General features: G+C 40.1%; 1 protein-coding gene across 11 annotated transcripts in view; it reads right to left on the reverse strand.

Annotated features, from left to right (window-relative positions):
* The window catches only part of NEB (nebulin), a 199,472-nt gene that overhangs the window by 53,119 nt on the left and 131,554 nt on the right, over positions 1-14,799 (reverse strand). For all 11 annotated transcript variants that reach the window (XM_054562772.1, XM_054562777.1, XM_054562775.1 and 8 more), the window contains exons 108-119: positions 12,514-12,621; positions 10,682-10,795; positions 10,179-10,376; positions 9,751-9,855; positions 9,005-9,109; positions 7,926-8,033; positions 6,718-6,825; positions 5,486-5,593; positions 4,836-4,940; positions 4,629-4,733; positions 3,900-3,998; positions 3,452-3,562 (exon numbers count right to left, since the gene is read on the reverse strand). In XM_054562772.1, the coding sequence (XP_054418747.1) occupies positions 3,452-3,562; positions 3,900-3,998; positions 4,629-4,733; positions 4,836-4,940; positions 5,486-5,593; positions 6,718-6,825; positions 7,926-8,033; positions 9,005-9,109; positions 9,751-9,855; positions 10,179-10,376; positions 10,682-10,795; positions 12,514-12,621 (1,374 nt within the window). The remainder of the gene's footprint in view (positions 1-3,451; positions 3,563-3,899; positions 3,999-4,628; positions 4,734-4,835; positions 4,941-5,485; positions 5,594-6,717; positions 6,826-7,925; positions 8,034-9,004; positions 9,110-9,750; positions 9,856-10,178; positions 10,377-10,681; positions 10,796-12,513; positions 12,622-14,799) is intronic.

The following is a 14,799-nucleotide window of genomic DNA, read 5'->3' on the forward strand; positions in this document are numbered from 1 at the left end:
AACTCTCTTTTCTGCCTTCCATTCTCCACTGGGTGCTTAGGGAGCAATGTCCTTCTCAGCTTCCTCCTGTGGCTCTGCCCTCCCCTAAAGGCTCCTGTTCCCTGGGGTCAAGGGTTGGCCCCTTTCACCATATATATTCTCCTTGAGTGACCTCATTCATACCCAGGGCCTCAACCATCAATTTGAGATTCATAACTTCCAAATCTGTGTATTCAGTGTCTCCCTTGAGCTCCAGACCCAAATTTTAAATAACATTTTGAACACGGGTGACTTACCATGTTCAAAGTAGATTTCTTTATATTACCCCCATCTCCAATCCACACCTGCTTCTCCTGTTTTCTCAGTTGTGCTCAACAGCTCCTGATCTCCCAGTCACCCAGGTCAGAAACTTAGAGAGCCATCCCAGACACCTTCTCCCTCATTTCTACACCCAAATGGTTGTGAACGCTGGGTTCCTAACCTCCTAACAGTCCTTAAGTCTGATCCTTCTCCTTTCCTGCCGCCACCACCCTGCGTCCGTCTCCCACGTGACTTCTTTACCCATCCGTAGGAGTCCCCTAAACCGCTCTCCCAAATCCTCCGCTGGACACTCCACATGGTCATCATCTTCCACAAGACAGAAAGAGATTTCTCTTAAACTAGATCTTAAGGCTCAGCTCTGCTCTGCTCGGAGTAATCCTCCAGTTTTTTATCAAGCCCTGGATCGTTGATACCGCACCCACACATCTGCATAACCCGGCTTCCATCCTATGTTGCCAGTCTCCGTTTCCAACAGTCTTCCACATTCACCCTGCGTTACTGGAAACTACTCCCAATTTCTAGAACTCATTACAGCCATTTTCACATACTGTCCTTTTTGCTTAGAGTGTTCTTCCCCCTCTTATCTGCCTGGAAAACCCCTGGGGTCCACACTGTCTTCATTATTTCTATAGGATACCATGTACCATATTGATGTCTGTTTCCCCTCACAGACTATGGGCCCATGGGGCACAGAGGCTCTGCTCTGCTCCCTTTTATCATCTTGTGCTTAGAGAAATGATCTGAAAAAAGTAGTCCTCTAATAAATATTGAGGGAACTTTGTATGAAATGAACTAGAAAGGACAAATAGATGACAAATAAATTCTAATGATGACTATAAATGTTAATTAGACAGACAAAATGTAGGAAATAAATAAGAAGTACCATATTTTGCCATGTATAATGCACACCCACGTATTCGGCCCAAGCTTTCAGGAAAAAAATCTTTCATTTTAATTTTTTAACTCAATTACTTATTTATTTATATTTAGATACTTGTGTTTTGTATTATAGAGGTATTATTTTGCATACAGATATCATTATTGTTTTCTAGAGTTATGCACAAGCATAAATAAAATAATTACAAAATGCATATAGATACAGAAATAGTACTACTGATGTATAATGTGCATCTTTATTTTTCCCTCAGAAATTTGGGCAAAAAGTATACATTATACATGGCAAAATACAGTATACACACATGTATGTACCTGTCCATTTTTAAAAATATAAATTATATACAAATGCAAGCTGAAACAAAATGAGCTCATCTGCTTGAGTCTATTTCTGATATTACTATCAAAAGAGAGATACTAATGAAAAATGTACGTTCTTCCAGGCTAAATTTCAAATAAAGGAAAAAAACCCCATAGGATATTATGGTTAAAAGGAGCCTGGATTATTATCAAGTCCAATTCTCCAGCTCAAGAAACTGGGGTATTGAAGTTGTGACTCACACAAGGTCACAGAGCAAATGGGCAGCAAACCTGGGACTAAGACCCAGCTCACCCATGTCGTTTCTGTCATTCCCTTTGTACCATGTTTCCCTTGTACATAGCTATGCATTGTTTATGTTTCTTGGGACAACACCCCTGCTTCCTAGTATGTGTTTATGTGACAAGAATCTGTACAATTCAAAGACAATTTAAAATGTAATAACTTAAACTTCCTTTAGCTACTAAAACTTTTACTAAACCAGTGTTTCCCAAACATTCCTGACCCAACCCCCCGCCCCAAATCCTTATTAAAACTGATTTTCGATCTCTACCCCAGACCTTCTCAATCTATGGCAGTAGTTTGGATCAATGTTTTATCAAATCCAGGTCATTCCATGGAGAGGCAAGTGTGGTGAAACTGCACTACTGAAAAATAATTATTCTTCTTCCTCGATGTTGATGCACAGAATGTATAAAATTCCCAATAGGAATTGGGAAGAGGACAAATTAAAGTTTTAGATAATTTTGAACCCAGACATCCAAGAGAGGTAAGGGCATTTCAGAGGTACCAACAAATACTTTAAGTTTCCAAATAATTTTTTTATTATTTGGTAGCTGGAGGAGAGGTGTGATACTTTCATGCTGTGGTTCCTAACACTGGCAGCATATTAGAACCATCGATGGAGCAGGTAAAAGCCCAGACAGAGAGTCAGGTATGTGGGGCAAGGGCAGCTTTAAAATATTTCACAGATGATTCTGATGCTTAGCCAGAGTGGGAAAGTGCCTTTATCAAGACTGAAAAAACACACAAGCATTCCTATCAGGAAAGCCAGTGGGCTCAGTGTAGCATCTGAGAATTAATGTAACAGCTGAAGAATTAATCATGCTCTGCCTCTGGCTCACTGAGAGTGTGGGAAGTTGTACATCCCCTCGATGGAGGGCAACACTGGGTTTGCAGGGCATCTCGAAGTCTAAGAGCCCATGTGATTCCTCACCAGCAGCCATCAGAGCTACTGAGAATGGGAAGTCAGTGAAGTGGCCAAACTGGCAAAGCTCGGCTCAGCTTGATGATGTCTGATGGATGAGGCCACAAACTGAGAGACAAACTGAATGAGAATGGCCAACTGGCTTATAATAAGAGCAACCATTAATATTTGTGCAATGCCTTTACCTTTACAAAGCGGATTTAGTCATTGGCAGACACGGGCATCTATTATGGCCAAGGCAATAAGAGATACACATCTAAATAAGATGGGACCCAACTCTCAAAAAATCAACAGTGTAGGTGACAGCATCTCTAAACTCAACTGCAATAAATCAGGACCCTCAGTGGGGCAGATGAAAATGATGGGCACTCCAATAAATTTAAGTAGTTTGGAATTTATTGAGTGGGAACAGAGCAGGGAGCCATTGAAGACTTTTCAAATGACACTACTATGATTAGGGCTAATGATAGCAGGAATTAGAGAGAAACTTTTGAAATAAGTTTGATTCAGAGACTACAACAATAGTGTAAGACAGAACACCTTTCAGATCTATAAGATCAAGTAAACTCTCAGTAGCCCTATTCGTAGGTAAAACAAGTGTCAATATCCTCATCCTATTAAAAGAGGAGTTTGTAATTAAAGGCAAAGCAGAGATATTTGCTTCATGTAGTTGCCTGAATAATGATCACTAGTGGAACACACCCTGGTAGTGACAGGTTTGGTATCCTTACCTCGCTCAGATGTGTCTTCAGTTCCTGCACTTTTCTATATTCTGGAGTGTCGAGCACCACTTTATATTTGTCTCGCATCTTCTTTGCAGTATCAGTGTACAGGTAATTAGACTTAAAAAAACCAACAAAAATACAAATTGATTAATCGTTTAAGAAACTTCATGGCATGGTTATACATGGTCTTTCAAATGGCTGATACGTGTAAGTCAAGCTGACCTTCCATGTGCCTTGGATGTCTTCCCAAGCAGGGACAAAAACAATTGCCATCTACCCAAGCTCATTGCCTTTGAGAGAGGGCACAGATCATCTTAAGTGGGTCATGACTTGCTCAAGGGGGTTAATGGCAAATTTCCCCTTAAAAGTAGCTCCAGGCAAGGATTCATTCTGCCCAGCCCAGCTCCTTGAAGCTGTGTTGGAGCAGCCACGTGTTGTGAAGACGGACACTCACCCAGAGCTTCCGCAGGTGCCGGGAACGAACCATGTCGGGAGTGTCCATCAGGAAGCACCCCAGGCCCTTCAGCATCTGCAGGTCCTCTTTGTATTTAATCTGTGCGGCAAAAATAGAAATAGAGCTGGTCAGGAGCAAAGGTAAATCAAGAATGAATAAGGCAGAGTTGTGACACTTTTTTATCGATGTATCTTTCATTTCGATTCAGCATATCCACCTTTTATCCTTAGTTTGCTTGCACACAGGTGAATCACAGTTTTTAAAATTTAAATCTCTAATGCTGAGTTGAGGTGAGGACATGACTATTATTTTGTTATTGTATTGATGGGAGAATAGCCGAGACTGAATGAAGGAGTCTTTTTAAGAGAAGGAAGCATCCAAAAAGGGAAACAAACAAACAAAACAACAGCAGGAAGTTGCTTAAGTAAGGATGAGCAGGAGAAAGATACTAAACATGACCTGAGACAGAGGCCACTTGGAGAATGAAGAGTTGGTAATGATTCAGTGGTGACTAAAGAATGGTGGCCAGCAATTCTTATATTTCCCATGTGGTTCCAAAACTGGTAGAATGTGGGGCCCTGCTTCCACACTATTTCACTTCCAAGTTGTACACTCTGTTTAAAAGTACTTAGTGGGAAAGGCTATGCAAAGACCACTGATGGGCTTAAATGTTGAAAGAAGCCAGCCCCTTGGTAAGAGTCATCTGGAAAGACCCCATAAGATGCTTACGTCGCTGGTGATGTCTCCCACGTAACGGCAGTGGAGCACTTGGGGTGTGTATGGCATCGAGATCATGTGGCCTTGCATCTTGAAGAAGTCTGATTTGTAGATCAGCTACAGAAAAAAAATGTCCAGAAATATATACATTAGAGACTGAATGGCTGACAGTCACTCCAGGGTTCCCTGGCCTGTCCTCTCTCCTAGGAAAATACTCACCTCACTGACAGCCTCTTGTGTCTTCTTGACTTGGCGGATTTCAGGAGTGTCAGGGGTTGTGTGAATCTTGTCTTTTAGTTTGTGGTACAGTTGTCGATACAGTCTCTACATTGGAGGAAACACCATTTCAGGTGGTTAGTGTGGGTCATTGACTGATGAGCAAGCAAATATTTTACATAAAGAGGCATGAGAGGAGAGATTGAAGATATAGAAAGTGATTTATATTATGCAAAACCAAACCATTCTACTTAGGTGAAAAATGTTGAGTACAAAGTCTTTCATTTTCTATCAGATGGTTAGATGGTAGATCAGATATACAAACTAATAATTCATGTAGAAAACTAGGAGCATGAAACAGATTAAAATGCAACCTTATTGAAGATTTTTGAATACAAATGTCAAAATATGAAATTAATTTGCATTATAATATGTGGCACAGGGTCTTTACAATGACATTACCAAATACAGAAAAACATTTTCAAGGGATACCAGAATCAGAATGGTGATTAAAAAAAAAAAGACCCTCTTACTCTTTGCTGATGGATAAGTTTGTAGCTAAAATACAATTAATTCTTAATGCATTTCGTGCAAACCCATGCATGGTCTTTGAAATGTAATAAATTTCTCCACAGAATTAGCATTCACAGTACCTCGCTGGTAACATTGTTGACCCTCCGGACATTGACAAACGGAACGTCATTGGGACCCAGTGTATACCCGTTTGCCTTGATGTGTTCATAAACTTCTTTGTACTTGAACTGCAAAAGCAAAGTCAGGATGAGATCACTGGTGGGTAAACAAAGAGCAGGGTTACATTTCTCAGATAGAAAAGAGCTGCCACTTTCATTTGAAAATTATTTTCTAAGCATTATATAATAAAAAACTATTGACAAAATTTCAATAATAATCCAAGTCTTAAAAATTATCTTGTGGGCTAACAAAGCCAGATATAGAAAGGAATGAAATTCAAGGTCACCTAGATGAAATCTGTTTGTAGGCAGGTACGCCAAAGGCAAAAAAAAGAGACAACCCTTATTTTCTAGCCCCAATATGGCTAGTAAACTGGGAAATGTAAAGAAGAAACAAGAGAATATTTTAAAGACTGATAAAAAGCTTTACAGATTGATACTGGACCCTGCCTGGCCAGCAGGTTGGAGTCCCAGGACCCTGAAGGGCAACATGGAAGGGAGAGCTCATTCTTCAACTGCTGGCTGGACTGTGGGTATGACCTGCAAGTCAGCATCACTGGAATAGATGAAACTTTCCTGGGCCTTGTCCTTCAGGTAAATGGTATCAAATCCCAACCGCGCACTTTTAAAAAGTGGGGAAGGTTGGTGTCTGAGCTAATACCTGGTCAAGCCACAGGTAGTGAAGCGCTCTCTACCCCTCTGAGCTTTCTATGAAATGGTTATAGAGGGTAAGTAGTGAGGCAGGAACTGGGGCCAACAGCCGCGCCAGAAGTCATACATACAATGACATTCTATCTTTTTTAATTAAACATTGCCAAAGAAAGGCAATCTTATCGCCACACATCAGGAGTGAACGTATGATTTAAATTTCTAGTATGTGCTTCTGTGCTAAGGCTAACAGAAGTAGAGACATCATGGCGGCCATGAGCCCTACGCCAAGGTAACTGAGTCACGCAGATGTAACCCCATGGAAGTGCTATGCTGACGCTCTGGGCTGTGCACACTGCCAGACTAAAGAAGCAGGCCAATGCCGCAGCACCCCTGGGGAATCCGCTGTCTCCTCTCCTCTGCTCCTATCATTGTATCATGTTGAACCTTCAGGGTGAGACTGAGGGGAAGAGAATGGGCTATTAATGAATGTGAGTGCCCCCTCGCACTTCAGATCCCATCTTAATGAGGAGAAGAGCACTCACATAGCTGCTCATGTACTGGGTGTCCTTGGAGTGTTTGAAGTGCGGAGTGTCGACGGGAAGCCTGTATCCAGTAGGCAGGGAGCGCTTGCCAGCTTCTCGGTACAGATTCTGCAGAAGGAGGAAGAGCAGGTTACAGGACATCTGCACCAAATAACTGATCTAAGCTAAACAAGTCACGTCCAGCGCATGTTGGGTTTGCGAGTAGATACTTAAAGTACTTACACTTACTGAACTGATTTCAGAAAGAAATTAAATAAGTTCTAAGCGTCAAGCAATCAAATTATTCTTAACCGACTGTTTTCAAGAAAGAGAGCAATGAGTGCAGAGACTTATAGAAATTAGCTCTCCTGTGCTTCTGGACATAGGCCCAGCTGAGTGCATGGCAACTAGCAAGAATTTGGGGTAAGTAGAGAAACAGGCTGCCGAGGACCACCTCTGTCTTAACCGCAGTGTTAGGTGATACTCAAACCGTCACTGATCTTGGAGACACTCAAAATGATAAGGCACATCTTTGAAACCCATCTTCCCCACAAGGACAGCTTTGATGTCAGACTGTAAAATGGGCAGGATGCTCATATTCCTGGCAGAAGTCGGAAGAAATTTCTATCTGTGACCTTAAATAATCTGTCTCTTAGGAGTAAGAATAGTATTTTAAAAATTAAGAACCAAATTACTTTTAACATGCAATATAGGAGAGGAGCACTGAAGGTTGAGACTAAAGTAGCATAATCAAGTAACACAGAATAGAGATAATTAAATACATTAATGGAATCCACGTTCTTTCTTGTCTGAATTTCAATAGCAAGTTTTAGCTTTATTTCTTACTGTTAATAGTCTTATATGATTATAGCCTTGTTTTTGTTATCTTGACTTTAAGCTTTTTGAGAGCAGAGATAGTAGATTGGCCCTCTTTTTTGTAAACATTTTGTAAACATGTAAACATTGCTCCAAAAATGCCCATTGCTTGCTTAAAAAGATGATCCAACCAGCCAAGAAGGAAAACGGGCTATGCACCGGGTATTTTTTTTTTTTTTTTTGTAACTCATTTAAATAGAACAGCATGTACTATAGAACAGCATTTAAAATTTACAAGGTCATGCTGAAAAGATGCCCAAGCTGAGGTGCATTCTACAGAGGCCAATGACCTAGCCTTTGTAAGCTGCACCCAGGATACCTGTCGGTGCATCAAGAGAGTTCTCACTGCTCACCTCACTCTGGAGCTTGTATGCATGCACAGCCCGGTCCAGATCCACGGTTGTTGTAGTTGGAGCCACTTTGCCTCTGACACTGTGCACATAGTCATAGTGGTAGACAGCCTGGGTACAGAGAGAAGCAGAGTGGGTTGATTTGAACTATGGCAGTGTTGTTAGAAAGAAGCAAAGTCAATGGAAACTCCAGTTTCTCTTTTTATTTATTTATTTTTTAAAAGCTAGCCTGCTTCTCTTTGTCTGAAGAATTCTGATATGTTATTGTGGCATGTCCAATAAGATCAGAGCCAGGGTGTGGGCCCCACACTGAGAAATAAGCGTAAAGAGTTAGCTCTTAGGTGTAAGAAGAGGACAGTGGTCATTTTACCACTACAAGCTCAAAAATAATAGATCTCAATGTTCTAACTCACTGGTGGGATAGTATTTATTTATTTATTAACCTGTGGAGTTAATAAAAAAAAAAAAAGACCAGCTTTAAGACCAGCTTTGTGCCTGTTCTTCCTGCTTTTTGTCAGGCATTATAGTGGGTGCTGTTCACCCATTTTCTCATTGTACAGATGAGGATGCTGAGGCTTGGAGGACTAAGTGCTTTTCCTAAGCCTCAGAGATTGGTAGAGGCTGGGCTCCATCCATGCCTCTAATGTCAAAACTGCTTCCTTCTCACTCTGTTTCATTTGGCTCTAATTTATTACGAGGTCTAGACAGTGACACATACCCTGTTGCTCTTGGTACAAGGATACAAAAAGCAGCTTTGCAAGCTCTGTCCAAAACAACAAGTGTTTTTATAGACTTAGATCACTTACGACTCCACCCCAGGGAGCTACTTGTACACATCAGGTTTTAGGAAGCTAGAGCGGAATCATTTTTTTTTTATTTTTCAATAACAGTTGACACTCAAAATTATTTTATATTAGTTTCAGGTGAAGAGCAGAACCTTAATTACTTCCTAAGGCACCAACTCTGGTTTCCCGGTGAGAAAAGGCCAGGCACTGCCCAGTCCTTCTTTTTTGCCACTTCTGCTTGAGTGGTGGTCCCTGTCTTTATCCCTGCCCACAGTAAGGTCCCCAGTGGGCACTTACGTCACTTAGTTGTTTCCCACTTTGGACAGCCTGGACGTAAACCGGGGTATCAGTGACCAGCTTGTAGTCATTCCTTGTTTTCTGCACATGAGCTTTGTACTTGATCTACCAAGAAGAAGAAAATAAGCTTCTTAGACCATTCACTACATTAGAAATTACTGGCTTTCACAGAGGGTTTGGTTGTCTTTAACTCCTGGCACTTAAATTCACTAGCTCTTATTTAACAGACCAGGATGTGTTTGAAGTTATGACAATTGATGTAATCAATGTTGATAGTTATATGAAACTTCTAGCATCTTCTAGGAGGTTTGACAATTGCTCTTCTATGAATGCTTGAACTTTCTTACTGGAATCTTGATTATAGCACTAATTTGCTTGGCAAACCCTCTGTTTACCAAAGGATCTTCTCTATAGCATCACACCCTCTTAACAAATGAGATTTTTCCTATAAGGACAATTTTGTGCTCATTGATATACCCAAAATAGCCCCAAAAGTAGGGAGAGGAGCCACATGTCCCTTCTCCCCAGAAAACAATGGGATAGCTCAACTGCATTATTGAATAGGAATGTCACATGCACTCCAGAGAATGTCTAGGCATCTTTCTATAGCTCAGCCATCTCCACCACCACTTAAGACACAGCTGGTCTGCGACAATATCTATAATTTAGATACTCTCTCCTTGACTCTAGACTATGTAAAAAAAAAAAAGTAAAAAAAAAAAAAAAAAAAAACAAGGCAAACTTACATCATTGCGTAGATCATAAGCATGTTTGGCATGGAGAATTTCAGGCGTGTCCCAGACATAGCACCCAATGCCTTTCAACCAGTTAAGGTCATCCTTGTACACAATCTACAGAATTGAAATGGATGAAAAAGATTGGCAAAATAAACTTTGACTTTAAATGTAACACCAGACATATGTGAACCCTCTAGACCAAGGTCGACTTTGTAGGATGAAAAGCAAAAAGCATTATGCAATGAGGCCAAGGATGCCGTGGGAACATTGGCACACAGGACCCTGCTCCCAGGGAGACCTTTGAATCCAACCAGACTTGTGGATACACAGGAAAGCAATACTGGCAGAAGGCTGAGGTGAAGAAATAAGTGAGTGTGCTTCACTTCAGGGTGGCATGTGGGGCTGGGGAGGGTGGACCTTCATAAGCAATGGCTTACATCGCTGATCTGGTCTGTGACTTTCCTGACGTGACTGTTGACTTTCAAGTCAGGGTGGCAAATCCATTCATGGAGGTGTAGACGGTAATCAATTTCACTGACTTTCTTCTGAGAATCCTTAGCGGTCACCAACTCTACCATGTCAGGCACAATGTTGATTTTCATCTTGTTCTTTTCATAAACTGATTTGTACAGGCGCTGTGAAGTTAAAAGGACATGCCACTTATAAAGGAAATTGTGCATGGAATCATGTCTATATATGACTTTCATATATACCAGAGAAGTCAGGATGGCCAACTTAGAGCAATCAGCTGGGGGCAGGTCAGGGGCTGGAGTTTTCCGACACTCTACAGATTCGTGCAGGCAGGAGAAGCAGCCTGAGCTGAAGTAACCCCTAACTTCTTCACATATGCACCATCAGTGCCATACGTGCTCTTTAATAGAAACTGTTCTGACTTTCAGTAGATGGCTATATTGCTCGGCTTCAATTTGAAATTACTTACATCAATGTTAAACTTGCCAACTCTGAGACATCGCGCTGTATTTGGATCATCTTCAACACTTTTTGGTAAAGTATAGAGAGCTTTGAACTTCTCATATTCTTCCCGATATTTGATCTATAGAGAGAAAGCACAAAGGAAGAAACATAGTTTGGGGGGAGTAATGGGCCATGTTGTCACAAGAGCACGACACTTAATAGGAAGAGCCCATCCCTGCGTTCTGTGAGCTCCTGTCCTCCCCTGTGCACAGAGGCAGAGGTACAGCAGTCGTGCCTGCTAACGGTTGTCCTGGGGCTTAATTCAGACTGTGTTTGAAAGCGCTTTTTAAACTGTAGGGGGCTGTAAAATTTTTGTTACTTTTTGTAATACTTCTATACCAACACTAGTACTTGCACTGCTGCTACAAGTAACTCATTTCAAAGATTATGTTATTTTTCAATCATCTCTTTTGTGATCATGGCTTTGTTTTTCTTAATAATAAGTGAAAGAGGAAAAACATGTTCAGGAATTCCTTTGTTTTTAGTAACTGACAAGCCTGATGCTTAAGAGACACAATCTTTGAGTTTTAGTTTCTACACAGTATTCCAAAAAAAACAGTGCAATCCAGTTCTATGAAAAGACTTTTAGTTTGTAATTTGTATGTCTGTTAATTAATGCTGGTGTTAATTTCATGAACTGGGAGGCAAGGCCCTTACAGAGACTAAGATACAGTCCCCCAGCACATGATAAAATAACAATTCTCTCACACTTTAGAGGGCCACAGCTCAGTAACAAAGTGGGAGATGGGAGGAACTGAGATAGAATTCTCGCAAAGCTCCTCACTGACTAGAAACCAAACAAAATTCCCATCAGAATTTTCCAGGATGTTAGTTTACATACTCTTACATCTAAACCATTCCTCAATGATAAAGAAGATAGTACTCAAAGACACCTTTTTAGAAAACTACTGTTGAATCCTTCTTTTAAAGGATTAATTCCTCTGTGTCTCGCCTTGTTCCAACAGCAAGTTTCCAAGAATCCTGCCTCAGTAACTTCTTTCATGACAAAAAATAAATATAAAAAACTAAAAATAAAGCCTTTGTTAAGCTTTCTAAACTTCTATCTACAGAGCTTCTCTTCCCAAATGAAAAGTTTACTCCTTTGGGCTAGTCTGTTTGCAGTCTTTCAAATAGTTGGAGATGGGAAAAATCATATGTACTAGTTTTTCTCCAGTGAATTAAGAATTAAATTAATTTTTATATATTATATAACAAGGTCTTTTTTAAAAACTATGCATCTATAGGTCCAATAGAGGGTAGTGAAATCAACTTGCTACATGACTATCATTAAAAATGAATAGAATAGAATTGAAATGATCAGGGTGCATTGTTTTTAGTATAGCAGCAAGTACGCTTCTATAAAACACTTCTGTCAGGAGAAACACACAAAAAACTTCAGTTTGTGTGTGTGTGTTGACTTGCAATATAAAATAAATTTCTCACTGTGGGTCTCAATAAAGAAAATTTTGAGAAACATGGTCTAAAATGTTATATAAAGTGTGAACAATTAAGGGCGGGGGGGAAGTTCCTAAAAGAGGTAAAGTTCCTAAAAGAGAACTGGATTTACTAGAATTCCAGCGAAGTTTGCAGGGAATTTTATAATAGAAGGTTTTACTTAAGAACACTTTAGGCATTTGCAATGACTGAGCATCTGGGATCATTTGCTGGTGCGTATATGCCTATGGACGTGCTGGGGGTACTTCTGGGCGTATGTACGAGCCTGAACAACTGTGCGAGCGGAGAGAGCCGGGGAGGGCAGACATGGGTGGAAGGCTATCACACTTGTACTTGACTTACTCTGCTGACCAGATCCTTCTGGTTCTTGGCGTGGGTCAGGGACACGGTGTTGGTTGGCAGAATGTAGCTGGTAGCTTTCAGCCTTTCCCAGGTTTCCTTGTATAGGTTCTGTAGGGGTTAAAAACTTTGTGAATTTTGGTTAGCTTCTGAGTAGCAGATTTTTCCCTTTGTTTTTGTCCTTCTCAGACATGCCTGAACCACCCCCAAATCTTCTCACTCTGTTGGATCCAAGTACCCTAAGTGAATAACTAGTTTAACACCATGACTGTACTTATCACAGTTTGATAGTTTTCAGAGCTTTTGATGCCATATTCATTCCCCATAGGTCTAAGAATTCCTGGAGGATGAAAACCACTAATATATTTTTTTAAAACCTGTTTACACTTCTCTACTTCTAATTAGCTAATGGAAGCCCAAAATGTGTTTGTTTCCATTCCTACATATTTACTTATCCAGGAGAAATGAAAACTTACATACACACAAAAACCTATATGCAAAGGTATATAGCAGCTTTATTCATAATTAGCAAAAACTAGAAACAATTCTAATTCCTTTAACTGTGAATGCATAAACAAACTGTGGTACATCCATGCAATTGAATACTATTAATCAATAAAAAAAACTATTGATTTATGCAGCAATGTGCATAATACATAAATTGATTTTGCCAAGAGAACGAAGCCAAACTGAATGGTTACATACTATGTAATTCCATTCACATGACATTCTGGAAAATGTAAAATTTTAGGAATAGGAAACATCTCTGTGGGTGCCAGGAGACAGAGAGTGCAGCAAGAGAGAAATTTGGAAATGACAGAATTTTTTTGTATCTTTACTGTGGTGGTGAATACATGACTTTATGTATTTATCAAAAGCCACAGTGGTATATACCACAAATAGTGAAATGTACTGCTCGTAAATTAAAACAAGCAAAGAATATAAATCAGAATGAAGGAGAGGACTAAAGTGGAATACAAACTGTAACAAGTAAATCTAATTGTGTTACAAATGGGCAACAAGACTATAGTGAAGGAAGTGGGAAGAAAACTAATTTAAGTTATTTTGGAAAATGGAAAATACAAAATACTGCACTCTAGTTAGTAAATTTGTTTCTCACAGGGGTGTAGGTTAGCAATTCTGAAAATACTTTATGTGCATAGGAGGGTCGCAGAGATGAGTAAATATATCATAGGTAATGAGAGCCAGGCTTTTCATGGGAAAGGAAAAGGAAAGTTACAAGTAGAAAAAAGATGTTACAAATAAGGGAAGGGAGAAGGCTTGCATGAACCCTGTGGTGCTGAATTGCACTGGAGGAATTAGTATGATATAGTTGGATAAATACAGAAATCAGATATGTAAGTATACATTGGTTAGTATACATACATATATTTCTAAGCCCTGTACACTTAAAGGACCACATAGCAATGACATCCCAGGAGACATCAGCAGACCCAGTGCTTAGATCTTGGTTTTTGAAGTACCATTCTCCAGTAAATAAACTAGAGCTCCTTGGAGAGGTAGTTGATTCTAGATCTAGAACAGGGAAAATACAAGATGAGCCTGGAGAATCGTGTGGTGACAGGAAGTAAGGAAATGCTCAAAATACATGACGATGGGGTATGTCAGAAGACACAGGGGCCATCCTGATAGGGCTCCCAATGGTCAAAACTCAAACAATTACAGCAACAAAGTAAATAACAATAGTATTAATCCAAATCCCATAGAATAAAATAAACATTCATGATCCCATGCTGATAGAAACAAATGAACCAACAAACAAGGGAGGAGGAACAGTGCTCCTCACAGAAGAATTCCAATTAAGAAATGTAGGAGGAATGAGGGAAACAGATCATCAATAAGCATATTTCACAGTGATAATGCTTGCAGGCAAGATCCACCAATAGGTGGGGAAAAAAGGACTGAGGTGAAACATGATAGTTAAATAGTCTCAAAAGATCTCCTCCATGATATTTATTAATAACAAAGGGAAAAACAGTAACTTGATAGTGGAGAAGCTCAGCAGAGTGCAACTTGACCAAGTGATGAAAGTCAACATCACCAGTTATTGACATCATGTACCACCTGCTGTGATGCACTGAGAAGGTTACATCACTTCTGTGTTATTCTATTTCTAAAAAAGATTTTATTCACTTATTTATGGAGAGAGAGGAAGGGAGGGAGAGAAACATCAATGTTTGTGAGAGACTTCGAGTGGTTGCCTCTTGCACGTTCCCAACCAGGGACCTGGACCAAAACCCAGGCATGCGTCCTGATCAGGAATCGAAC

This window comes from Pteronotus mesoamericanus, unplaced genomic scaffold, assembly GCF_021234165.1.
Source record: "Pteronotus mesoamericanus isolate MK-2021 breed Mesoamerican mustached bat unplaced genomic scaffold, CSHL_Meso_final scaffold_651, whole genome shotgun sequence".
Taxonomy (NCBI): domain Eukaryota; kingdom Metazoa; phylum Chordata; class Mammalia; order Chiroptera; family Mormoopidae; genus Pteronotus; species Pteronotus mesoamericanus.